Source organism: Notamacropus eugenii, chromosome 4 (assembly GCF_028372415.1).
Source record: "Notamacropus eugenii isolate mMacEug1 chromosome 4, mMacEug1.pri_v2, whole genome shotgun sequence".
In the NCBI taxonomy this organism is placed as follows: domain Eukaryota; kingdom Metazoa; phylum Chordata; class Mammalia; order Diprotodontia; family Macropodidae; genus Notamacropus; species Notamacropus eugenii.
In genome coordinates, this window is record NC_092875.1 from 120681243 (window position 1) to 120709222 (window position 27980).

Here is a 27980-nt window from a genome sequence, read left to right on the forward strand (position 1 = left end):
AAGCTTCATCTTGGGCTCTATTTTTACTGAAGCAAACCCTGGCCAGCAAAACATCCCCTGGGCATGCGCGGCTCATGCCAGCCCCGCTCAACTTGTTGCAAAAGGCAACTGGAAAGTCACATGTGAGAACAGTGGAAAGTACATATGCAACTATTCTTAGTCATGGAATGTATACAATGTTTCTCTGCCCGGTAGTTCTTTCACAAAGCTCCAGAAGGCAGTGAAAATAACGTCAGAATAAACAAATCCTGAAATCGCCCTGTATAAATCACTTGCCAGCTGAAGGAGAGTCCTGGGTTTACAATTTCACTAGTGTCCTAATGACGGAAAATCTCAAGGGAGCATAAACGGCCCAGGAGTCAGTGGATGCCGGGGGCAAAAAGCAGAAGGTAAATATCTCTATCATTCAATTACCCTGCAGGTAGAAGCTGTCAGTTGTCATGAAAACAAACCCAGGCCAGGAACTTGCTCAGTCTTTGTTTTATATTTATCACATAAATCAAAAAAAAGGGGGGGGGGAGGGGAGGGGAAGCCATGATTTAAAAAAAAAAGCCAAGTTCTCACTCATTTTCTGGAGTGAGTCTATCTGTTACCGGAGGGCAGAGTTGCCAGCGTTACATGTTTGGGGAATGACTAAGACCCAGAAAGAGATGCATGCATTTACTGGATGACAAATCTGTTGAAAACCATGAAAAAAAACCAAACTATATTTCTGGGATAAGAAAATGAAATTAACTGTTACCTCACTGTGAGGCAATGGAAAGAGCCCTAGGCTTTGGAGTTGAGATCTGTATTCAAGTCTTTGCTCAAGTACTTATTGCCTGTGTGACTTTGGGCAAATCATTTTCTTTCTCAAAACCTCAGTTTCCTCCTCTGTTAAATGAGGAATTTAGGAGAGATGATCTGTAAGTTCTCTTCCTACTTTCATACTGTTATATTTTAGGTTAATATTTCAGCCCCAGGAAGTCAAATCATTTGCAACTTGTACATTTTTTTTTTTGCCAGATTAGCAGAAGATCCAAGCATCTAAATTCTCATTGATTGGTTCAGTTTGGCTACAACAATAGCAAGTAAATAACAAGAGAAAAAAACAGACCAGTAAATTTCAGGGGCATTGTGATGTCTATTTCCCCATCTTTGTTAATCAATATTCATACTGAAACCTACAAGATTCAAGAGATTGAGACAGACATTGATAGTCTGCCTTGATTCACTGCAGTGAACATCCTAGACACTCTACCAATCCATTGACTCCTCCCTTTACTTTAAGATGGACGAGGAGTCACCAGAGGGTCTTCTTTTCAAAGATGAAGACTTATCCTCTGATCTCTTAAGACAGCTAAATGTCTTAAGACAGAAAAGGATACTGATTGATGTGACTTTATGCATTGGGAACTATGAAGTCCCCTGCCACAAAAATGTCTTGGCCTCCAGTAGCCCTTACTTCCAGGCAATGTTCTGCAGCAACTTCAGAGAGAGCGCCCAGGCCAAAGTTGACCTGAAAGGTCTTAACGCCAATACTTTACAGGAGATCGTCCTGTATGTGTACACTGGGGAAGTCCACATCACTGCAGAAAATGTCCTGCACTTGATGGAAACTGCATCCATGTTGCAGTATCTCAGGCTTTTCGAAGCCTGTTCATTGTATCTTCAGAAGCAGTTGACCCCAAGCAACTGCCTTAGCATGATCAGACTCTCTGACACTTTGAGTTGTGAAAGCCTCAAACAGAAAGCCAGATCGATGGCCCTAAGGTGTTTCCCAGAAGTAGCCTTATCAGAAGACTTAAAAGAGCTATGTCCCTTGGAACTGAGTGACTACCTGGGAGATGATGCACTCTGTGGTGAGGAAGAAGAAGTATTTGAAACGTTAATGGTCTGGATCAGGCATGACCTCCAGGCCCGGAAAAAATATATCCAAGAACTATTCAAGAAAGTCCGGCTCCAATATGTTCACCCGACCTTCTTCTTCCATTTCATTGTCAACGACTCCCTCCTTCAGTCTTCACCAGCATGCCAAGCCATGCTGGAGGTGGTGAGGAGACAAGTGTTTTCTTTGTATGGCTCTGGGAGCCCAGATCTTAAGCCACTGTGGCATGTCCCTCGCAGAGATTCTCACCGTGACTTCCTCCTCCTCTTGGGAGGTAGAAAGGACAGTCAGCAAACCACCAGGGAAGTTCTGCTATACCATGAGAAAACAGGCCAGTGGCAGTGCCTTGCCAAGCTCCCAGCTCGCCTTTACAAAGCCTCTGCTGTCACCTTGCACAGCAATGCCTACGTGCTGGGGGGCATGTCTGTCGGTGTAGGGAAGCAGCAAGTGAGTCACAATGTTTACATCTTCTCCCTGAAACTCAATCAGTGGAGGCTGGGGAAACCCATGCTGGTGGCCCGATACTCCCACAGAAGTACAGCCTACAAGAACTACATCTTCTCCATTGGAGGAATTGGAGAAAACCAGGAGATAATGAGTTCTATGGAGAGGTATGACAGTATCTATGATGTCTGGGAGATCATGGCCAGCATGCCTGTAGCTGTCCTTCACCCTGCAGTAGCTGTGAAAGACCAAAGACTCTATCTTTTTGGAGGAGAAGACATTATGCAAAATCCTGTACGACTCATACAGGTAAAACTGATTCTTAGCAAATTTTATAAATATATTGGACATTTATATAACACTTTAAGGCTATATAGTACCTGGCATATATAACTTCATTTGAGTCTTACAAACTGCCCTGTGAGGTACTATAGGTACCAAGTATTATCATCCCCAATTTTACAGATAAAGAAATGGAGACTCATAGTGACTAAGTGACTTGCCCACACTCATATAACCAGCAAGTGTCAGATACAGGATTTGAACCTAAATTCCAGTCCACAATTCTGTCTACTGCAAGACTCTGTATTCATTTTTCTAAGTATCATCTGATGTCACTAAAGAAAGATTTCAGCTTTTCAGTGAGTCTCAATCAATTTCACAAAAACATATTAGGCTCCTATCACGTACAAAGCACTCATAGCCATTGGGGATGAAAAGTAGCATAAGGTATGATGCCTACCCTCAAGGAACTTATAGTCTAATTGAAAAGATATCATATATATTTAAAACATATGTGATATAATCACATCTCTATGCCCTGTGTTTATATATATGTGTATATGTGTACACATATACATACACACACACCATGACACACACACATACACGCATACACACACACACATATAATCTTCCCAATTAGATTACAAGTTCCTTGATGACATTGAGATACTGATTTCAAATTCCAAATTCCTTCAGATAATGATTCCAAATTCAGTGTCTCTACTGAGTTTCAAAGAGAAGATTATATATGTCATAAGATCAAAGACTTAGAGCTGCAATGAATCCTAGCGGCCATTGAATCCAACCCCCTCATTTTATAGATGAAGAAACTGAGGCTTAGAAATATGAAGAGTCTTGCCCAAGCTTGTAAGTGTCAGAGGTGGGATTTGAACTCAGGTCTTCTCATCTGATGAGATGTCTGTCAGGACATTTAAATAACTTCCCTAGGAGATCGTAAATTCCTTGAGACAAGCCATTGTATCATATGCTACTTTGTATCTTCAACTACTATTAGTACTTTGGACTTAGTAAGGGCCCAGTACATAAATAATATGTTTGAGTGTATATGAATCCATACAAGGACACTCTCAAGGTCTCTCTGAAGAACTTTGGAATTGATTTGTGACATAGGAGACACTGGCACAGGACTGACCAGCATGGTGTGCCCACATCAGAGAAGGTACTGTGTTCTATGTGCAAGGCAGAATTGAAGTAGTTCAAGAGAAATGTGAGATTCACAAATTTAGAGAATTCACCCCAAATGTTCACACAGACTATTTTGTGCCGACCAGTGGTAGAGCCTCCTGAGTTCATATTAGTCTGATCGATCACAGTCAGACACACTGTACCTTGATTCAGAACAAAGGACAATAATCAACTACATTTACCCACATATATATAACAAAAATAATTAGCAACACAAGACAGCTATAAATGGTGAATAATAAAAATAGCTAGTATTTCTTGAGTTCTTTAAGGCTTGTGATATGTTTTACATATCTTATCTTAACCCTGGGAGGTAGGTATTACTGTTATGCCCATTTTACAGATGAGGAAACTGAGGCTGAGAAAGGCTAAGTGACTTGCCCGTCAGGAGTTCAAAATTGTCCAACCTATAATAAAAGAAACTGAGGCAGAGCTCTGCTTCAATGATCCATGGTCTCTGAAATGGATCTCAGATCTTCCGCATGGTCTGAGATGCTCCCTTCCTCCAGGGCCTTATTTTTATAAGACTTGATAACAAGTTTGATACTCTAGAGGGACTACACAAAATCCCATTGGTTAATAGACCTTGCTTTGAGGGCCAAAAATGATGCGTCAAACAAAAAAAAAAAATGGTATGTCCGCAGGGGTTCTTGGCTTGAGTGAAGCATGGGGGCATCTTCACTGACTAAGTGATCATAAAATGGTGATAAGATGGTCACCTGCTCATATAGGTCAAAAGAGAGTGGTCAGGAGGTGCAAAAATAACTTAGGGGACTTTCCATGTAATTGAGTCACCTTTGTAATACTGGGGTTGGTCACCATAACAAGGAAAAACAAGGGTAGAGGGCCTCTACTTAGATTTCTATGATTAAGTAAGTGAACTTAGAATCAGTAGTACACAACTCTGGGGCCTAATATACAGAACTTACTATAATCTCTACCCCTGTGGAATCATATCAAGTTAATTGTGTGCATGTGTTTGTCCATTACCAAAGAAGACCATGCCATCAGAGAAGTAATGACATGACTTGCACTTGACTTTGTTTTGAGTGAGGGAGGGCTATGCTGGCACCAGCCTCACTTCTCCTCCAGAGCCATCTGAATCCAGTGACCAGATATTCATCAGGATGACTGGAGATGACCCAGGATGAGGCAATTGGGGTTAGGTGACTTGCCCAAGGTCACACAGCTAGTGAGTGTCAAGTGTCTGAGGTGAGATTTGAACTCAGGTCCTCCTGACTCCTGCACTAGTGCTCTATCCACTGCACCACCTAGCTGCCCATCAAGGTAATTAATACTGATTGAAACAGAGTAGGGGTCCAAATGAATCATTTCTCACAGCCAGGGTCAAAACTAGTAATTGTCTGAGACTAGATTTGAACTTAGGTCTTCCTGATTCCAACTCCAATACTCTATCCATTGTGTCAGCTAAGTGCCTCTGAAGTCTACTGATAATAAAGAGGAAAAAGAAATCAGTTACACGTGGATCGAGAATTAGATCATCTGGTTCATCCTCTTTATCTTCCAAGCACAGAAACTGAGGCGCAGAGATTTTTAAGGACTTGGTACCATACAGGTAGTAATTGTACCTAAAGGTCAGGTTCTTTACCTCCAAATTCAGTTCTCTTTCCACTATAGTACATTCAGTTCTAGCCATGGTAGTCAGATAATAGCCCAAGACTGGGATTTGAAGTGAGTGATAAAAGATTTGTTCATACATAGTTACCCTCTTGGGCCCCAAAGAAGCTTACTTAATAAAGGTAAACTGTTTAGAATGTTAAAAGGTTTCTTCCCCTATTTTCTATAAGCATCTTTAACCATTGTTTTTCTCAATGGAAAGACCTTGCCTAGGCTACTCAGATACAAACTCAGCAGCTAAAATTTATAAAACACTTTATAGTTATAAAATGCTTTACGTACATTATATCTCCTTTGATCCTCACAGTAACTCTGTAAGGTAGGAAGTATAAGCATTAGCCCATTTTACAAATGTAGAAACTGAGTCTTAGAAGAGGTAAAATTACTCTCCCAGGGTCATACAGCTAGTAAGTCACAAAGTCTGAACTTGAACCCAGTTCCATGTTTCTTTTCATCCTACTGGCTCCAATGGCTTACTTAACTGATTAAAGAGTAACTGAAGGCTTTTCAGAGTCCAGATTGAGTTTCCTCCCCAACTTCTGTACCTCTAGTAAAACATCAGGAATACCTTAAACTCCAACCTGCATTCGTTTCTTTTCTGGTCACTTCTCCTGACACAAAGAGGGGAGATGGGACTATCCTTTTGGGGCTGTGGTTCTCAAGGACCCAGGGCTTCAGTTGCTATTGATGACTTGAAGATAACAATGCTTCAAGTCAAGTGGAATCTCACAAGCACCAGCTGAGTGTGTGGACACCCTCCCCCCCCCACACACACACACTCATAGATGAGATTCCTTGGTTAAAAAAAAACAAACAAAAAACTGGTGTTTCCAATTCCCAAATCCACTATTTTCACAGTCTTGAATAGACAAGACCAGTCATAGACCATAGCTGCCACCCATATCTTCTTGGAGCCCTATCAAGTCAAGCAAAATGAGACCCTCAAGATGATATAGGATGATTCTGTCATACAAAGAAGAACTCCAGATTTGACATGGTACCATGACCATTCCCACATATCCAAGGAAACCAGTGCCTTGTCTCCAAGCCACTTGAAACTATTTTCTGGAATTGAAAAATCAAAGATAGTACTAGAATCTACAGTCTTTTTAGTATTACTAAGTCAGCAAGGGGTATGGTGTTAACAGCAAGGATCCTGGCATACACAGGAGGGCCTTCTGTATAGGTTCTTAGATCTGCTTTTCTAAAAGGAAAGCAACTTTTGAGGGGTCAACAATCACTTTAATCAAGCACATATATCACTCACTTAGTTCCGAGGAGAAAGTCAGCACCCTGAACTCCAGAGAAAATATAAGCAGAGAAACCAAGGTCAACCAACAGACAGGGTTTCCAACTGTCTGACCATGAGCAATACATACAGCACAGATCAACAGACAGATCCAGCTGTCTGACCATAACATAGATACATAGTTACCAGAGAGAGAAGCACCAACATATGGATTTTCAAAGCCAGGGGGCTCCTTAGCAGCTGTCCAGTCTCATCTGGTCAAACAAACACTTCCAAAATAAAACCTCACCTAAGAGTACATATACACTTTTCAGAGCTAGAGGACATCACAACTCTTGAGAATCAGTGCCTCGTTAGAAATTAACGAAAGTTGTGGGCCTTCCAACAACAAAAAAAAAAATCTCTCTTAATCAAGCTTCCCTTAATGGGCAGGTCCATTAATGGGTGGGAAAGATCCTTAACTCTCTAATTAACACTACATATGGCCAATCCAATCAATGACCAGACAGACACTATCACTATAGGGTCCAGGCAGGAAAACTGCATAATCGCTAAAAAGGCAGAAGCTTTGGGGATACAGGTTGAGTCAAACAAAATTACTTTCCTTGGAATTTTTTCTCCTGTTATGGGCTTGAATTGGTGCTCCTACAACCAATTTCCCATTTGTTTTTAACTCCTTTGGACTAGGGCATTTTAAAGGATCACTAGCACCAACCTGGCCAGGCCTCATGACTGTTCTTATTTAGATCTTATCTGCAGTCTGCCCATCTTCACCAGAAGAGGATTATGCCCTCCAGCCCCAGCACTGTTCCTAAACACCAGCACTGGTAGCATGGATATTATAGGGTAATCTAGTTCCAAAGGCAGAGAGCCTGTGGCTGACCACATTGGAGCCATATTGAAAACACTCTAGTAGGTGGTTCCAGAGACTCTGGAACTTTGGTGACAATTAGCACAGTCCTCTGAGGAAATGGCTGCTCTGCAAGATGTATCTGCCACTCTGGGAAAGTCAATACTTGACTTGGGCTATGCTGGTATCAGTTTCCCTGATAGTATATGGAGTGCTCCAGGTTCTTTCAAGGGATGGGCAGAGGACATTGCAGGGTTCCTTGTTCATTTGGACCTCCTCCCCTTGGCATTTCCCAAAGTCCAAGCCAATGGAGTTTTCCTGGTAGAATGCCAACAAGGCAGAGTGCCCGTTGGGTCACTGAAAATAGCCTTCTAATAGACCACTCTGAGGGCTTTCTTTAGGAATTCATAGACACTCCCCATCCCATATGTATTTAGACCCAAGATTGCTAGCCAGAGACTCAACGCCAACAAAAAAAGGAATGATGGTAGACTATGCAATTCATTCTTGATTACAAATTTCTTCTTGACTAAGTCAGACCTCAGCATTGATCTCCTTGTCTTGGTGGGTCAGTTTTTAAAAGATTTGACCTCCCATATCTGCAATGTATCAGTCTGAAAGAGTGTTGCTACCAACTTACCCTTACTTGCATGGGAATTTATGCACTTCAATATCTGCATTTAGTCACAGCAGACTTTGTTACTATTCTAGCCTATCTTTGGGAGCCCACTGAATAGTAAGGGAGAAAGGAGATAAATCAATGCGTAACATGTCCAAGGCATCCTTGCCTCTAGAAAAAGGGGTAATGAGACCTCTTAAAGGACTCATGGATTAAGAGCTGTAATCTTAGAACCTTAATGGCCAATTAGTCCAAGGCCCTCTATTACAGATGAGGAAACTGAGACTCAGAAAGGTTAAGTAATTTGCCCAAGGTCACACAAGTAATAAATGGTAGAGCAGGCTACTGAATCAAGGTCTTCTGTCTTCAAATCCATTAAGCAACACCACATCCCTCACCCATCCCTCATCTTAATATCCTTCCCCACACACACCTATTTCTTACACTTCAAATCAAGCTACCAAGACCCTACTGGATCCACCTCTGCCACCGGTTATGGTGGACTTAAGAACTCTGTGAATTTTATAAACTCTATTGTGGACCAGAAAAGATAAATATCCCAGAGATGTTATTCCAGAGAAGATAAATATTTCAGATTTCCTGTGCTGTCCTGCTGGTTATAGAAAACAACCTATGAGAACTCATCTCAGACTGTACCAGTAAGTGACCAAGGAGATTAAGTCACTGCAAATCTGAGTGAGAAAAAGTCAGGTGTGCAGCCCACATAGACCTCATTTCTCCCCTCTTCTCAATAGTACTGAGAAGCTATTGGCTCACATTATACAATCTCAGAAGTGGGGAATTTGTGCCCTTGAGGCCACATATGGCCCTCTTGGTCCTCAAGTGCGGCCCTTTGACTGAATCCAAACTTCACAGAACAAATCTTTTTATTAAGGGAATAATTCTCCCGCCCCTTAAGACTCCTAAGTCAGAGCTCCCTCCCCTATGGAGGGACCATCGAGATATGTTTAGTGTGATTGTGACAGAGAAAATATCCTTACATATTCTATTCAACTAAATGATCAGTTTACTTCTAGAAGATCCAGTCCCAGCCAGCTTGATCTATTCACTGACCATTCCAAAGACAGTAGCCCTCTTGGAAATTTTGAAACCTAGAATTCCATATGGGGCACTCTCTTACAATCCACACCACTTTCTTCTATAGGTGTCCGTGGTGGCATTCTATCCTAGGTCTTCCTGAACTCTAAGTCCACAATTTAACAATAATAATAACTTTGTTGTTGTTTAGTTGTTTCAGTTATGGCCCCTTGTGGGGGTTTTTTTGGCAGAAATACTGGAATGGTTGCCATTTCCTTCTCCATATAATAATTATAATTAACACATATGTAGCACTTAAGGTTTGCAAAGTACTTTTCCTATATTATCTCACAGGACCTATCTACTTCACTAGTAGCTGTTGATCCAATATCAGATCTGAAATACCAAATGGCAGAAGTGATAGTACACACACACACAAAAGAAAAATGAACATAGAAGCTAATCTGGATGCACAGGGGAAATGAACAGAAGCCAGCCTGTCACACCTGTAAGGATGCTGACTGGTTTCTGTATTACTTCTTCTTACTGGCAGAGGTTCTCAAAATTGGTGTTTCAAGACTTCCTCAACAGGCAGTGGTGGTTAATCTCAATGAAGTTCTCCTGCATATACTCCTGGAATCTGAACCAGCACTTAGAAATGATCCAAGCCACTCTCTTACACCTAACAATACTACCAACTATTTGCCAGATTGAAGAAATACTGATTTCAGAAGGAGGTAGAGTTCCTAGAATATGTAATAGTTGGCAGAGAACACATGGATTCCTGCAAAGTAGATTCATCCTGTGGTGGGAGAGGGACCCTCCTCAGAAGCTCCTCAGTGGTTCTTCAGATTCATGAGGTTCCATCCCATCATTATCCCCAAGTTTTCCTACTTAACAGAATCTCCACTGCTGGTACAATCCAAAAGTTTTCCAATAAATTCCAAGGGAGAAGAAGGTACATTTAACAATTCAAAGAACTGGTTCACCTCTGACCCTACTTTCATATACTAAGAATCATAGAAATCATTCATAGTGGAAGCTACTCCATGAATCTAATGTCATCATATGGGTCACTCTCTTACAGTCCACATCACCTTCTTCTATTGTTGCAGCCCTACATAGACATAATCCAATAGCTAACTATAGAAGAAAATTATACTCACTATACTTTGCTATGCTATGTTGTATTATACTATGCTATCCTATTCTAGACTGTACTGTACTATACTTAATAACTGATTGCTTGATTGGGAGAAAGCGTGGCTCAGAGTTAAGACTGCATTTGAGGTTTCATTGTGCATTTGTCCTTTGTTTTTGAAGAAGACCATGACATCAGGGAAATGACATGACTTGCAATTGAGTTTGATATGAGTGAGTGAGGGCTGTGCAAGGTCACCAGCCTCACTCTCTCCTCCAGAGTCATCAGGGTCCAGTGGCCCAATATTCTTCAAGATGATAAGATGGCCCAGGATGCAATGGGATACCTTGGCCCTTTTAGGCTAAGGCCTTTTCAGGTCCTCACTTTGAGTGAGGTAATACCCATTCAGTGGATAGGCCACTTTAAGAGTGAGTCAAGGGATGGCCCCTTTAACTAGAAAAAAAATCACAGTGAGAGGGGAAGGTCCACAGGGTTGCTGGTCAAAGAGACCTCATCTCAAAGGAGAGTAGAATATCGTCATTGTCCATGCTGAGTATATCAATCTAGACAACCTTCAGAACCTTTCCCTGTCCATCAGTGCCACATGGGGTTGTATATTCCTTGCAGAAGATCAGTGTCATTTCTGGTCTGAGGGCAAGACACTATCACTGCATCCTGAACATGGATAACAGTAGCTCCATCATCCCAACAGGCCCTTCTACAAGACTAGAAACTTCACAGCCTGAAATCTGAAGCTAATCTACCAGCAGTAGGCCTTAGACAGCTCTACTTAGGTTCCATTTCCTGCCCTCCATGAAGACATGATGCCTTCACCTGTGGAAGAGTTGGTGCATACAGATATGTATCCATCTGAGAGGCTAGAGAGGCCATGGGCACAGGTCTAAAGATAAAACATGGAAGCCAGCCCATGAGAAGCATACCCTGGAATTAACAGGAGCCTTCCACTCATGTCATATCATGATCTGAACGTCTGGTGAGGAATTCTGAGAAGAGAAATGATGTCCAAGACCACAACCTGACTAACTTAGCTAAATTGGGAGGAGATGTGGAGGAACCAATTTATGCCCCTCTAACAGGCCCCCTGTTGGAGGCAAAAATGTATCAACTTGTATGAAAGACAAAAGGTTTGGAAAATAGGTAAGGCCCCTTTTCTCTCCTTGTATCTTGCCTCCTGACCTAGTGCTAGATTCTAGCCCTGAATCTTTACTCCTGCATTTGATTATCTGCTTCAGAATCTTTCAACTCCTTGGATTTTGATGTTCCAAAGAAACTCAGTCCAGACTCAGCCTGATCTTTGGATTAACACTTACTTGAATGCCAATTCAGACCCCTTTCATCTAAGGAGACATTACTTTCTCCTAATAGGATGCTTGCCCCAATCACTGACATGTTTGAACCCTTCCTGAGTAGTTCATTCTATCACAAGTTGAGTATTAAATACTCTGAAGGTAGACCCAGTCCTAAAAAATGGAATTGCCTACAATTACATTGCCCTGAGCTAGTTAAGCCTTCCCATTCTATCGCCTGCAAGTCTAGCTTCTTTGATAATGGCCTTGGGAACCAATTCCCTTATTTTCCTCTATTTCCCCATATTACAAGTAAGTCACCAGTAACACCACTAAAGATCAAGGAAATGCTTTATTGTATCTATGAATCACGGAAGAGCATTGTCTATATATAGGTAAGTAAATTAGCCTTCTCCCAGCCAAGGTCTTTCTTCCCCAGCTCCCCAGACTCAATCAATCAACAAGTATTTATTAAGTGTCTAGTATGTTCCAAGCACTATACTAAGAATCTTAGATGACGAAAACAGAAGTGACATGGGGTCTCTGACTTGTGGTGGAGATACAGCATTTACTAGGGAATGGTGGCCTAAGGAAGGGAACTTTGTTCTAATCAGTCACAAGGATGAGGAGTGAAACCAGAGAATAGCAAACTGTGGTTTCATTTCCAGTTGCAGTTATAATGATTTCATTACTGTTCCCTGAGTAATACGTAGAAAGATGGGTAAGAGACAAACCTATTTTCCCTTCCTAATTCTTCCCTATTTCTACCCTCATTTTTCATGGTTTTATACAGATCGTTCAACTCAGTTGTTTTTCATTCTTGTCTCTGTGATCCCATTTGGGGTCTTCTTGGCAAAGATAATGGAGTGATTTGTCATTTCCTTCTCCAGTTCATTTTACAGATGAGGAAACTGAGGCAAACAGGTTGAGTGACTTCCCCAGGATCATAGAGCTAGCAAATGTCTGAGATCAGATATGACCTTGGGAAGATAAGTCTTCCTGACTCCAGGCCTGGCGCTCCATCTACTGTACCACCTGGCTGCCCTTCACAGATCACATAAGATCACAGATTTAAAGCTGAAAGGGCATTAAAAGCCGTCTAATCCAAATACTTCATTTTACAGACAATTTTTACAGATTTTACCCGGGAAAAGCCTTGCCCAAGGTCAGACAGTTAGTAAGTATCCAAGCTATGATTTGAACCCAAGTCAGCTGAGTCTAAATCTAGCACCTTTTTCACTGTGCTATCTCTGATCTTAAGCTCACCAAGAGTTATTTCCTTAGGGGATAATTATCTCTAAAGTTTGGCTTTGGAGAAAAAAAGTATTTTTGAAGCTCTTTTTCCATCCCCCTCTTTCCCTTGAGTTCACGCAGTACTAAAATCCCAGTAAGTTCCCTGACAATTTGAAATGGTTGTTGTCTTCCCCGGGTTCCCACACAAGGAAGTCTGTCTGAATGGGTTCTTCATCCATTCTAATTTCACCTCCCCAAAATGTCCCCCTCCTACTCTTGGTTTTAACTAACTTAATCCTTGTTTTTCTTATTACTCATACTTTACTGACTCATCCATTGTCTAGCCTGCTCTCAGCTAATCCTCAGGCTGATTGCTTCCCCATTACCAATAGACTTTTCAAACCCTCCTTCCTTTAGATGGAGAGAAAGAGTTACTTCTGGCTTTCTCCAGACTGTAAGTATAGAAGGCAGGTATGATGAGGACTTTTTATCCCCCATTCATTCTACCTCATGCCTACATGATGCTCTGTGACACTGATGGTCACCTTTCCTAACCAACCCGTGTCCTTTGGCCATCCTTCCCCTGTCCCGCTTCCTTTCCATGGGGAGAGAAAGAGATTTGGTCTTCTCCTTCCTCAGCAAAGAAGAATAGAAAACCTCTGAATCATCCATGCTACCCTTTCAAAAATTAAGTGATACAATCAAACAAGCCGCACAGCCAAGAAGTATAATACATGTGGCTGTTTTCAGTTGGAGCAATGGAAAAAAAAGTTAAAAGTAGTAGGTTCAGATGCTTTTCTTGGCTCCTTAGCCCTGGCTTTGAAATGGGAATTTCACTCATTCAAACATATTGAAGATGAATGTTTGGAGTTATTTGATGAAGCAGGTTGGGATTTTTAAGCACAGCTGTGGGGTTTGATTTGGGAAACAGGGCATTGGCCTTCAAAACTTACATTGAGTGGGATTTGCTATTCAGATCAAGCATGCACATTCCTGTCATATCAACCCAACCTTTGTTCCTGAATCTACCTCTGGATAATCTTGCTAAGTTCTGCAAGGGAAAATGTCTGACACTTTATAGGACTATAGGAATTGGACTCAGAAATGGAAAGGACATCAGAGGTCATCCCTTACCTGAATAAGAGACCCAATATGACATACCAGATGAGTGGTCATCTATCCTCTGCTTGAAATCCTCCAGGGACAGGGAGCCCACCGTGCCTCAAGGCAGCCCACTTTCCATTTTTCCACTAGCTCTCGTTGTTAGGAAGTTTTGCCTTTACTTCAAGCCATCATCTACCTCTACACAACTTTCACCAATTGTTCCTGATTCTACCTTCTAAGGTCAAACAAAATAAGTATAATCCTTCTTCCCTCTTGACAGCCCCTCAAATATTGGAAGACACTTATGTCCCTGATAAGTCTTCTGCTCTCTAAGGTAAACATCGTTGACTCTTTCAATCAGTCTTCATATGACATGGTCTTATATACCTCAGTCACTTCATCTGTAAAATGGGGGTAATATAGTACCTACCTCCTAGGGTTATTTGGAGGATGGAGTGAGATAATATTTTTATAAAGCATTTTGTAAACCTTTAAGTGTTATATAAATATTGGGGATAAGGATGATGATGATCTCAAGGTCATCTACTATCTTGAGTGTCCTCCTCTGGACATTCTCAAATTAATTGATATCCTTTTTAAAATGTGGCATCCAGAACTGAAACATATCACCAAAGTACAGCATGACTATTATCCCCTTAGTTTGGACCCTAGGCCTGAGATTGCACTAGCTTTTGTAACAGCCACATCATCATACTGACTCACTTTGTGCTCATAATCCACTGTAATCCCCCTACAATTTTCCTGATATGTGTGTTCCTCTTTTGTTGCTGAAGAAGACCATGCCATCAGAGAAATGATGACATGACTTGCACTTGACTTTGTTTTGAGTGAAGGAGGGCTATGCCGGCACCAGCCTCACTTCTCCTCCAGAGCCATCTGAATCCAAAGACCAGATATTCATCAGGATGACTGGAGATGACCCAGGATGAGGCAATTGGGGTTAAGCTAGCGAGTGTCAAGTGTCTCGGGTGAGATTTGAACTCAGGTCCTCCTGACTCCTGTACTGGTGCTCTATTCACTGCACCACCTAGCTGCCCCAATTTCCCTGATAGTTTCTACTTGATGGCCTCCAGTAATGGGGAACTCATCTCCTCCTAACAAAGCCCTTCTATGACTGGATAACTCTAATGTTAACAAATTGGTCTTTTTTTGAGCCCAAATCTGCCTCTCCAAAATCTGCTCAGTCTCTTAGTTTTGCCCTCTTAACACAAATGGAATTAGTGTAGTCCCTTTTCTACACACCAGTCCTTGACTGCTTAAGTATAGCTGTCATGTTTCCTCCAGTGTCCCACTTCAAGCCTTCTCTTCTACAGGCTAACTTGCCACCTACTTCCAAGAAACAGTTAGGATTTTTAAGAAAATATTTATTTAAATGGGGATCAAATGAGTTAACATATGTATACTGCTTTGTAAACCTTAAAGAGCTATAAAAATGCTGTTGTTTTTATCATTATTATTTTGTTCATGAAACTGTACTCAATACGGACTCAGAAAGGAAAACAGGGCAGCATTTACTCACTTAGGTAAAACACAGCCCATGTTAGCTTTTCCTAAGAGGATTTTCAAGATGATTAGCAATGCTGTGATTTGCCCCACTGCTTTTTCATCTCCTCTAACACATGACCGCTTCTTTGCTTCATTGAATCAAAAGACCAAACTCTGGAGTTCCATCCAGCGCATCTCCCTACCTTCAGGAAGGGTTCTCTTTACACAATCCTGGACCAATAAGAACTCATTCTGTCAAGTCTTTCAAAGAGGGAGATTCTACCTGTAATACATTTCCATGCTTAAGTATATATGAAAATTATGCCATATTGATAATCCCCAAGTTTCTCTTGAATGGATTCTTTTCAATTTAGGGTACTTCTTATGGGGTACTTGGGTGACTCAGTGGATAGAGTGCAGGACTGGATGTCAGGAAGACATGAGTTCAAATCTAGCCTCAACACTTACTAGCTATTCAACCCCGGACAAGTCACTTAATTTCTATCTGCCTCAGTTTCCTCAGCTGCAAAATGGGGATAATTATAATACCACCTTCCAGTGTTGTTGTGACAATCAAATGAGGTAGTAATTATAAAGTGCTTAACACAGTGCCTAGCATAAACTAAGTGCTGAAGATGTTATTTATCATTGTTATTTTAAAAGAGGAAATTCACACAATAAAATTTATATAAGGAATAATGAGCTAACATAGTATTTCCCAACCACCATCTTAGGACACTGTAAGCATTATACCTCACAGCTGTGTTTAACAACAACGAGGAGGAGGATAGCTAACATGCATGAGGCACTTTAAGGTTTACAAAGTCCTTTCCACATATTATCACATCTCTTTAAGGCAGATGGCATTATGACTTCCGTTTCTCATATGAGGAGATTGAGACTGAGAGAAGTTCCAACTCCACCAGAGCTCTAGCTTTTACCTTACATGGAACCACTGTTGAAATATTGCCCTTCTCTTTCTTTTCCTGTATTCTTTCCTTTTCTCTTCTTCCTTTGGTCAGAAAAAAAAATTCCTTAACAAAAGAAATAGTCTTCCTATCATTTGTAAGGGATAATTCAGAGAGAAAGATTTAGGCTTGATATATGGAAGCAGTGTGAGTATAAAGGAAAGAATGCTGGCTGGTTCTTAAGTCAGAGGACCGTTGCTTCTGACACTGTCTGTGTGACCTGTACTTCTGTTTCCTAATCTGGAAAAGGAAAGAGTTGAGCTAAACCACCTCAGAGAACCTTTCTAGCCTCAGATCAATGCAACTATAAGGGGAAAAACTTCCTACAAATTTTTTGTTGAATCATTTCAGCTGGATCCAACTCTTTGTGACCCCATTTGGGGTTTTCTTGGCAAAGATCCTTGAGTGGTTTGCTATTTCCTTCTCCAGCTCATTTTACAGATGAGGAAATTGAGGCAAACAGGGTTAAGTGACTTTCATAGGGTCACACAGCTAGTGTCTGAGGCTGGATTTGAACTCAGGTCTTCCTGATTCCAGGCCCGATACCACCCAGCTGTCTCAACTACCAATTAGAACTATGGCAAAGTGGAACAGGCTGCTTCAGGAGGTGGTGGGTGCCTGTTCACAAAAGGCTCACATAAGTTGTAATGGAGATTCCCTTTCAAATACAGGCTAGGTTAGATGGCCCCTTGGGTACCTTCCAACTCCAAGATTCTGATTTTGTGCTAAATGGCTCAAAGGCCACCCCACATGCTCCAAATGGAATAAGCAGAACTCTGGCTCTCTTTTCTTGCCTTCAGAGTATGTTGAAAAGTGGGAAGGTCCAAGAATTCAACTGGTGGAAAGACATTGATGTAGAAGATATAGATGTCTCTACAAATCTCTGAGAGGCAATGGGGTGTAGAAGGGAGTGGAAAACAATATAATGTTGAGCATGAGGCAGGAGGTAGAGTCAGGGGCCTCATCCAATTCTAGCTCTGGCGCCTGCCAAGTGTGTGACCCTAGGCAAGCTACTTCACATTCTGGGCCTCACTTCCTCACCATAAAATGAGGGAACCTTCAAAGTTTCTTTCAGAGAGAGAAAGAGGTTGGGCGGGGGGGAGAGATGGATTGAAAGAGAAATGGAGGGAGAAAGGTGGATACAGAGAAAGATGGATAGAAAGAGAGATGGATAGAGAGATAGAGAGAGATAGTGATAGATGAACACAGAGAGATGGATAGATACTGATGGATAGATAACAGAGAAATGGATAAAAGGAAGACAGATGGGTAGGTAGATAGATATTTATTAAGTACTTACTATGTACTTTATTAAGTACTTTCTAAGTACTAAGTACTTATATTTATTAAGTACTTACTATGTAGTCTATGCTGAGTGCATATACTATATGTACATATACATACAAAGAAAAAGAAAGACAGTTTTTACTCTCATAGAGCTTACAGTTCTAATGGGGAAGACAACGTATAAAATAAAGCTGAAAAGTTAGACTGGGGGAGGAAGGTGTAAAAGGTCAGAGAGTAAGAAAAGCCAGGAAGGAAGTGAATATGACTGACTCGGGTACATCTTCACCACTCAGAGGAGGAAATCACAGAGACAAATACATCTCTAAAGTGAGAGGGAACATGGGGTAGAGGCAGAAAAGTGTAGAAAATCAAGAGCAGAACTGGCATTTCAATCTATGTTTGTTTGCACTTGATTTGGAAGACTGGGGTTTGAACCCTGTCTCTGAAACTCACCATTTATGTAAGTCACGAATTCCTGAGTTTGTGGTTGGCTAAATATTAAAAACGAGAAAGTTGAACTATACATGATCCAGGTCTCAATCCTGTGAACATCTTATTATGCAGAAATATTGGACTATTTTATAAAACACTTGGCCACATCAAGATTAAACTTTGAGTATCATGGGATCATCCTGGAGTCATGTTACCCTCTGTTCTTTTATTCTGGATAAGGAATGGACTTTAATGACTTAAAAACAATGCTGTGCTCTGATTGTTATGACCTTGCCATATTCTCTTACAGGTTTACCATATTTCCAGAAACACATGGTTCAGAATGGAGACCAGAATGATCAAGAATGTCTGTGCGCCAGCAGTGGTGCTCAGGGGCCAAATTATCATTGTGGGCGGTAAGTTTGCATGAAGTATGAACCTGGATCCTCCATTAGAGAAGAGCAGCTCTAAGGAATATGCCATTCTAACTGATCGTTCACTTTTTTTATAGAAATTAGAACAAGTTCTGGTCTTGAAGTCCTGACTTTGACATTTTTTACCCAGGGGATTTGGGGCAAGTATACTCAGTTCCCAGCCTCAGTTCTCTCATTTGTTTCATGAAGACAACAATACGTACTCAGAAGACTATCTGAAGAAAACATTTTCTAAACCTTAAAACACTATATCATGTTAATTAGTTTAGCTTAGTTTAGGTTTTCATTTTTAAAGGGATTTTTCTCTCATTAGAATAATGAGCAATCTAGAGGATTGCTTTACTAAATTGTTTTAATGAGAGAACATCAGCTCCCAGTTCTTGAGCAGGTTTAAACATATCAGAGTTCTAGGTAGTACAGCAGATAGAGCACCAGCCTTGGAGTCAGGAAAACCTGAGTTCAAATCTTACCACAGATACTTACTAGATGCATGACCTTAGGCAAGTCATTTAACCTCTATTGCCTCCAAAAACAGTCAACCAATCAATAAACAAACATGTCAGAGTTAAAGAGATATGTTGGGATTCCAGGTAACCATCAAGTACTAGGTTTACTATATTCAATAGCCAGAAATGAGAACACATTAATAATCATCTCAGTCTGCTTAGGACTTTTACCATTGACCTGGTGCCCATGACTTGCATGGCACTCTTCCGGGTGACAGATTGTGTCATCAGGTAACATGTTGCACATGGCTGGGCAATGAGCTATGGTTCTTGCCCCTTAATAGCTGGCATTTTAGAGTAAAAAAGAAAGAAACCAAAATTGTTTCACTGGCCACTTGAGCTCCTTAAAATCCTTGTCAAATGAAGACTGTTCCATACCAGGAAGGGTTTGGAGCTGGTGATCTCCAGGTCTCAGTGCTGAGATCTATTCATGTCCTTTCCCTGCCTGCTCTCTGTGTCCCAGACAGACAAGCCTGGTGCTTTCCATCTCCATTCCTTGCCTCCTTGCTTTTGCACAGGCTGTTCCCCAAAGGTGGAAAGGATTGAAATTCCAGAATTTCAGGGTTAGGAGGACCCTCAATGGTCATTTAGTGCAATTTCTGACCCCACAAGAACCCACATTCCAAAAACACCTCATAAATAAGCATCTGGATTTTGCTCAAAGATCTCCCGGGATAGAGAACCTACCACTTTCCAAGGTAGGTTTTTCTACAATGGACTAATGCTAATGGTTAGGAAGGGCTTCAGATAAAGCCCACATTGACCTCTTTGTAGCTTCTGGTCTTGGTTTCTAATTCTGCCTCATTGGGCCAAATAGAACAAGTATGATGTCTCTTCTATATGCCAGTCTTTTTAGTATTTGAAGAGATCAGGTGCACCCTTTTCTCATTTTTCTCTCTTCTTTTCTTTTTACCCATATCCCATTCATCCAATCCTCATGGCACAAATTCAAATCCCTTCACCAGTCTAGTTGCCCTTGTCTGATCAATCCCTAACTTATCACTGTTCTTCCTAAAATGTCATAACCAGGACCAAACATAATATTCCAGCCTGTGATATATACTGAACAGAGTCAGTGGGACTATCCCTTCCCTACTCTTGGGGGATGTTATCTTAATGCAGTCCAAATGCATGCTCTTCTAAATTAACTTTTCTGACTACTGAAAGGCAGCATGGTGTGAGAAGTGGTTCAACTTAAAGAGAGAAGAACCTAGATTCAAATCTCACCTCAGATCCACACTGGATTGATGTCCCAAGCATGTTGTTTAAGCTCTCCATATCCCAAACAACTCTCTAAAGCCTTTAAGTTGAAGAGAGGTTATCATTCTGCACTGGTACAGAGAGCTCCCTCATGGGAATTCCCTTCATAGATAAAATCACAGATCTAGACCAAAAGAACAAAAATCACCTTATCGACTCAGATTGCATTGATAGCCCACTGAAAACCCCTAGATCTTTTTGAAACTATTGACTTACCATCTTGTACTTTTGAAATCAATTTCTTAAACTCAAATATATGACTTTATGTCTTCACCAACTGAATTCCAGTTTAGCCACCTCTCCCAATTTTGTGTCATGTTCATACCTGATGAGCATGCCATGTCTGCCTTCATCCAAATCACTAATAAAAATGTTAACACAGGGCTGAGCACAACGCTGATGGTGACAATGCATTACTCTACTCTCAGGTTATACAAGGAGACTTCTTGCTTATGACCCTCAAGCCAACAAATTTGTGAAATGTGCTGACATGAAAGACAGGAGGATGCACCATGGGGCCACAGTGATTGGAGACAAACTCTATGTGACTGGAGGTCGGAGGCTCACCATGGACAGCAACATTGAAGACTCAGACTCATTTGATTGCTATGACCCAGAGACAGATTGTTGGACATCCCAAGGGAGATTACCCCACAAACTCTTTGATCATGGATGCCTTACTCTCCAGTGTCTACCTTATCCTTCTGAATTTCCCTAAAGAAAGCAATAAGGCTATGGATGGGAAAAAAGGATAAGGAGATTCAGAGGTGATAATAGGACCCTTGTACTAAACATAATCAAGCTCACAGCATGAAAAAGGGCTATTTTTGTGTCCTTCTGAACCTCTCACCACATGGACCTGGCAAGGTCCCATCATGGCAGAGAGGATAAAGTAATAAATTTGGGGGCTGGAAGACCTGGGTTCAAATCCCACCTCTAACATTCACTAGTTATATAGCCATGGACAAATCTCTTAATTTCTCAGTGCCCCAGGCAACTCTCTAAAACCAAATTCCAGATGAGTTGCTGATCTGTGGCAGGAAGGATAAAGAGGCTATCAAGAGCTGACTACATTAATTAAATCACTTAATGTATATAACATATTAGAACTCCAGAGGGCTTGTGGAGGCCTTGGAGTACAGTGAAAAGAAGGCTGAACTTAGGAGTTGGAGGAACCTGAGTTTGAATCTGAATCTCTGAAATTAGTTGTATGATTTTGGGGCCAGTCTCTTAAGCCCTGTATACTCTTTTGTAAAATGGGGAAAATAATGCCTAGTGCAGCTCCCTCAGTGAGATCTTGAGAGGATAAAATGAGATAATGTATGCAATGTGTTGTGCAAACTTTTAACATTATGTAAAAGTTAACTATTATTATTAAATTAGAGAATCTCTAAGGTCCCCTCCAGCTTGAAATCCTATGAACCCAGGAATAACATTTGCTGGTACCAACTGATGTTTTCCTCCAGCCTAGCATGAACTGTAACCTTGTGATTAAAATCAGCATTTTATTTTGGAATCATGCTAGGAGAATTGTTGTTTTGTGGGGAGCAAAGAGCCAATAAGTTCTTTAGGAGGTTAACTAACACAGCTATCTTCCTTATGCTGAGAATCCTGGCTATTTCTAGAGTTCCTTTCATCTTCATGAGCTTTACAAATTGGCAACATGACTCAGGGTGTGAGTGGGAGAATAAGCCCAGGGTCTGGAAATTATACCTCTCTGACACTCTCTTACTTTGCCTGCTGCATCTTCCCTTCTCTGTACAATGCTAACACATCCTGTCAATTCACAGGAGCAGGAGGAAGGTTGGGAGGAGGGATGCCTGGCTGCCCACTGTTTTGACTACATAACCATTTGATTAAATTTTTCACTTTTCAGCCCATTGTGGTGTTTCTCAGACCCCACCTTTGGCTTGCGTCTTCTTGTGGTATGGTATAGGGAAACCATCCGGGACAGGGAAAAGAATGTTGAATCGAGAGTTAAAGGATCAGATTGAAAGCTAGAAGGGACCTCAGAAAACACCAATTCTAACTCCCTCATTTGAAAAATAAGAACACTGAGGCCAAGTAGAGTTAAATGACCTGTCCAAGATTGTGCAGATAGTGGGTATCTGAGGCAGGATTTAAACCCAGGTATTCCTGATTTCAAGTCCAGTCATAAGGACTGGGTTCCTATCCAATCTCTTTTATCTACTACCTTAGGTATCTTTCCTCTCTCAGTCACAGTTTCCACATTTACAAAACGAGAGAGTTGAGCTAGAAGTTATCTTAGGCACCTTCTAGCTCTGAATATATATCAAATAAGTGCCTGGGCCTTAATTCCCCCACTTGTAAAACTGGAGGTCCAGACTAGATAAACTCTACATCTTTTCTAGTTCTAACTCTGTGATCTTAAGCCAAATAAGAATTGATATGTACTCCAACTAATAAGGACCACAAAGCTCATTGCTAGAGCACGTTGCCAAGCACTTTTCTTACAGTAATCCTGTGAGGAAAAGAGTGATAGTTTTATTATCCCCAATTTGGCAAATGAAGAAACAGAGTCTTTAAGAAATTGCCTGTGGTCACAAAGCTAATCAGGGAAGGTCAAATGGTGTAGTGGAGACAATACTGATTTGGAATCACAGGACCTGATGCCTGAAATGAAATTTGAATGCAGGTCTCCTGCCCCCAAGTCCAGCAAGCTTTCCACCATACTACAGTTCCTCTGGTACGATACAGGCTGTTGCATGATAGAAAGAAGTGTGGATCTGGAGTCAGAAGCCCAAGTCCTTCCTCCACCATCCTGCTCTGTGACAGTGGGCAAGTCCCAACTTCTCTAAGCTTTCGTTTCTACATTCATAAAATGGAAATTTTAATTTTATAACGATGCAGCCAAGTGGCACAGTGGATGGAGTGCCATGCCTGGAATCAGGAAGACTCATCTTCTTGAGTTCAAACTCAGCCTAAGACATTTACTAGCTGTGCACCTCTGGGCAAATCACTTAAACCTGTTTGCCTCAGTTTCTTCATCTGTAAAATGAGGTGGAGAAGGAAATGACAAACCACTCCAGTATCTCTGCCAAGAAAATCCCAAATGGGATCACAAAAAATCAGACACAATTGAAACAACTGAACAACAAAATGAAAATGATAACATTATGCTTTCTGCCTAGCTCACAAAGCTCATAAGTACCATAGAAATGCAAGTTATTATTCTTTCTCTACTTGGGAACAGGCAGAGCACTGTTCCACTTTGCCAAAGAGTAAGCAGAGGAATGTTAACTAACGGTCATTGGAAGCCATTTTTTTCTGTAGAAGATGCAATGAGAAGAATCTCAGCCTGCATCCTATTATAAAAACCCAGTAAGATTTGACTCATCTTGCAGGGGAGATAAAGTTGAGAGTGTTTACTGAGTACTTATGACCCAGAACTATGAGTCATCCCATATTCAGGCACTACTATCCATGCTACTCCATCAGAGATAGTTTGGAGTTTAGGTCAGGGGTGGCCTAAGGAGTTTAGGCTAAGGAGTTTGGGGGAGAGAAGTTGCAGAGAATCAAAAGAGAGAGGAGTCACCTCCCTCCCCCAGGGAACTCAATCAAATATCTAAGTTTAAGGCTTACCTTTTAACTCTATTAACTCCAACCATTCTTTAAACCAGAAATGAGCTACTTTGTATGAGCTTCAAGTGTCCTCAAGCCTCTGAGTTTGGGGTTATTTTCTCTTCCATTGCCCTCCCCTTTTATAGGTCTGGCAAGTCTGAGTATACTATGTAAGATGAGGGCTAGAAAGAGAGCTGTGCATGAGTTCAGAGAGAAGGCACTGGGAACAGGGAGTGGAGGGGGGAAAGAGGAGGTGAGGGACAATACTGGAGGAGGGAGGGTCTCACTGTGGGAAAATAAAGGTAGTTTGAAGTGGGAATTTAAATTCTTTGTTATGGGCTGTCTCTCTCGGAGGAAAAAGGGGAAAAGATACAAGGGCAAATTTGGACAATATAAATAAAGATACCAATAAAACAAAATTTTAAAAATAGAAACTTTTGTAGTCTGGAAATTTGGTGGCGTCCAAGAGGCTTTCTGCAGTTTCCATTCTAGGGCCCTTCATTTTTGCTTCTTTCTCCCTCCAGCATTCATATTAAATAAGCTGTAAGAATTTGTGTCTACCCAAAGCCTCATTGGTGGCCCAAATAATCTCTTGAAAGCAACCCCAAGATTATGAAGAAGGACAGCATGGCACGCAGAGAACAAAACCCACCTACTTAGAAACAGCCTGCTTTGCAAGGTTACCTTGTGTGGCAAAGCAGACGCATCTGTGGAAGAAACTGACACACCTGAGCTTCCCACCTACCAACTGGCCTCTCCATTTAGCACAGAACTAGGGAGGCTGAAGGGGCTGAATAATCTTTGCCAATCTGTTTAGGTTAATCGCCGTCCAGAAAAAGGGGAGGTTTTGGCTCTGGGGAGCCCTTGGCAACACTAGCTGAGGAGGAGGGAATGGCAGGTCACAACTGAGGTCAAAATATATTTAGCCAGCACCAGTTAAGCCCAAAGGTTTTAAGGAAAAATGTCAAACAGCCCAGCTGAGCATCTCAATAGACAACAAGGCAAAGGGGGAAAAATAAGCTTAGGGGAGAAAGGTTCACACTGATATCAAGCATGCCATTCCAACTTCAAACTACACAAAAGGGGAAGGAATAAATGAATTCTCCTTTAATTCCCAGCCTCAGAGCAGCTAATATGAACACAGGCAAGGGGCTGGAGCAAGGAAAGTTGGAGATGAGAGTGGGTTAGGGGGAGGGAAGCTGGCTAGCCTCACAAGACAGGCAGCCCCCTGCCTGAACTCCTATAAAGCACTTTGGGACAGTGCCTGAGTCCCATGTTTCTCGGGCCAGACAATACAGCGGTGGCTGTGGTGGGGATCAAGGCAGTGCTAGCCCCTGACTCAGCATCAGGAGGGTCAGGGACAGAGGCACCGACATGGCATGAGAAAGGTTTATGCCCCACGTCCCAGCCTCCTCTCTGCCTTGGTCCCTTTGCCTGACCCACTTCTCTTAGCAGCTGATGTTTGGAGAGATTGTGTGGCTTAGTAGAGAGAACACCAGACTTTGTCAGAAATATCTGAATTCAAGCCCCACTTGGGATATTTACTTCTTGCATGATCCTGGACAAGTCATTCAAAGACTCTGAGCTTTGTTTCACCATCTGTCAAAAGGAGCCAAAAATAACACCTGCCTCGCAGGGTTGCTGGGATCATGTGGATGATGGACTTTGTAAAGCTTAAAACAGCTACAGACTTGGATCAATCAACAAGTGTTATTAAGCTCCTACGCTGTGCCAAGCATTGCGGCAGAGAGCCATGAATGATCATGGAATGCAAAATGATTCAGAGAGGAGATCTGGGTTCAAATACCAATTCTGTCGTTTATATTTCCCTGTGAGACCTCAAGCTAGTCCTCTCACATTGAGAGGTCTAAGTGCCTTCATGGCTAAAATGACACAGTTGGACTCGGTAATCTCGAAAGACCAATTAAGTTCTAAATCCCCTCATCTCAGAACTAAGACACTCCCTGTCCTCAAGAAGTTTCCATCCCAGGAGGGTTGGGACCAGGGACTTGCTCACGTGTGTGATGAGAAACCCCATGTGATTCACAGCACATTTCTCTGAGGTCATCACTGCCTTCACATCATCGTTAGCCTTCTCCTCTTCATCCTTATAGTAGGCAGCATTTACCACAGTACTTTAGGGTTTTCAAAGTACCTCACATGTTATCTAATTTGAGTCTCATGACCCTATGAGGCAATTATTATCTATTATCTCATAATCCTATGAGGTAATTGCTAATTATTATCCCCATTTTACAGATGAGCAAATTAAGGCACACAAAAAAAGGTTAGGTGACTTGCCCAAGGCTATTTCTACCATCATTTTTCATGGTATCATCTAGATCATTCAATTCAATTGTTTTTCGTTCTTGTCTCTATGACGTCATTTGGAGTCTTCTTGGCAAAGATACTGAAGTTTGTCGTTTCCTTCTCTAAATCATTTTACAGATAAGGAAACTGAGGCAATGAAAGTTAAATGATTTTCCCAGAGTCACACAGCTAATAAATGTCTGAGGACAGATTTCCTCCAGTGCCGGTGCTCTATACAGTGTACCAACTACAGAATTTTAACTCAAGTTTTCCTGACCAAGCCCAGCTCTCCTTCTTCTATCTTTACTAGTGTAAACTGAATATAAGTGAACTTTATACCTCTGCCTAATTCCATTGTGACTTAACTCAGGGGACTTCAGAAACTAGCAGTACAGAAATAATGACATATGGAAACTGTGTGGACAATCTCATTTTATTTCTTGCACTAGAGTGCATATTTTGATGGATTTCAGGAGATATTACATCCAGTCTTTCCCTGATGTGTAGTTGTCCTACTTGAAAAGGAGAGGGCTAGAAAATTAAAATCTCTCCTTCCTTTCCTCCAGTGATTCTGTGTTCTAGAATCTATTACTGCTGCTATAGAACCACATATATAAGGCAGACAGGACACATCTCTGAGGAGTTTCCACTCTGATGCATAGCAATGTTGGAACTGGAGGGGACCTGAGAGATTATCTAGCCCAGCTGCCTCATTTTATATGTTACATCATTCTAGGATTACTTCCCCAGCTCCTACTAGCACTAGCAGGTTGAATTCACAGAAGGCAGTTTACTATTTCTCCCTTCAGGGTTCTAGAGGTAACCCTGAAGAGTTGGGATTTTTAGTACTAGTGATTACAAGCCCCCATTAATGTATTCCCTATTGATTATCAGCCAGAGTCAATTGGCCTTTTTAAAGAATTGTTTTTCTAAGCAGGTGTAGCAAGAATCATTGAAACCACAGGGTACCCTTCCTCCTTACATTCCCAAGGTTCCTGAGGAGAGCCCAAATATGGAGGTCCCACATGGCTAAAGGGTAACTTCACTGCTCCTTTCATCAAGAGGTCCTCATAGAGTTCTACTTAGGTGTAACTTTCTGCTGTACTCTGAAGTCCGTTACCTTGTAGAGTCCTGAAGCTGCCTTACCTCCTTGTGTCTAATTTATTCTTGGTGTATCTCAGGTTCTGATACAGATGCTGCCATCAGCCACTGTGAGTCAAATGGACATTGCTACTCTGACAATAAGAACTCCAGATCTTCCAGAATTTTGAAATTCACAAAGTTGCTGTCACCTGGCAAATTTCTTCAACTACAACTCAACTAGCCAGCTGCCAAAAAGACTGAAGCCCTAGTCCCCCCTACCTCCTGGAATGACTTGCTGTTTGATCCAAAGCCCCCGTAGGGTATGATGGATCCTCTCTATCAATGGCAAAATGTTTCTTATATAGTATCATATCTTTTCGTCCGATAATCAAAGAACTTCACTCCTCTGAAATAGATTAAAGAGTTACTTTTACGTCTGATTAATTGGTTTTATTAAGAAATCTAGACCTTACATGTATAACTTGTATCAGATTGGGGCGGGGAGGGCAGAGAGAAAGAACTGGAATTTGAAATTGAAAACTTAAAAAACATATTAAAAATTGTTTTAATACATAATTGGGGGAATAAAATACTATAAAAAATTATTAAAGAAGTCTAAGCCTTTTGTTTT

General features: G+C 41.4%; 1 protein-coding gene and 1 long non-coding RNA gene across 3 annotated transcripts in view; one reads left to right on the plus strand and one right to left on the minus strand.

Moving 5' to 3' along the window:
* The window catches only part of LOC140500533 (uncharacterized), a 113949-nt gene that overhangs the window by 17807 nt on the left and 68162 nt on the right, over positions 1–27980 (minus strand). The gene's annotated exons all lie outside the window — the stretch shown is intronic.
* Positions 41–27924, plus strand: KLHL38 (kelch like family member 38). Of its 2 annotated transcripts, none has more exons than XM_072603148.1 (4): positions 41–389; positions 1006–2620; positions 18485–18590; positions 27448–27924. In XM_072603148.1, the coding sequence occupies exons 2-4, from the start codon at positions 1271–1273 to the stop codon at positions 27588–27590; spliced, it is 1599 nt and encodes a 532-aa protein (XP_072459249.1). In that variant the 5' UTR covers positions 41–389; positions 1006–1270; the 3' UTR covers positions 27591–27924. The 2 variants fall into 2 exon arrangements, with proteins under 2 accessions (XP_072459249.1, XP_072459247.1); XM_072603146.1 differs by lacking the exon at positions 27448–27924 and adding an exon at positions 20803–22249 and having other exon boundaries at positions 43–389.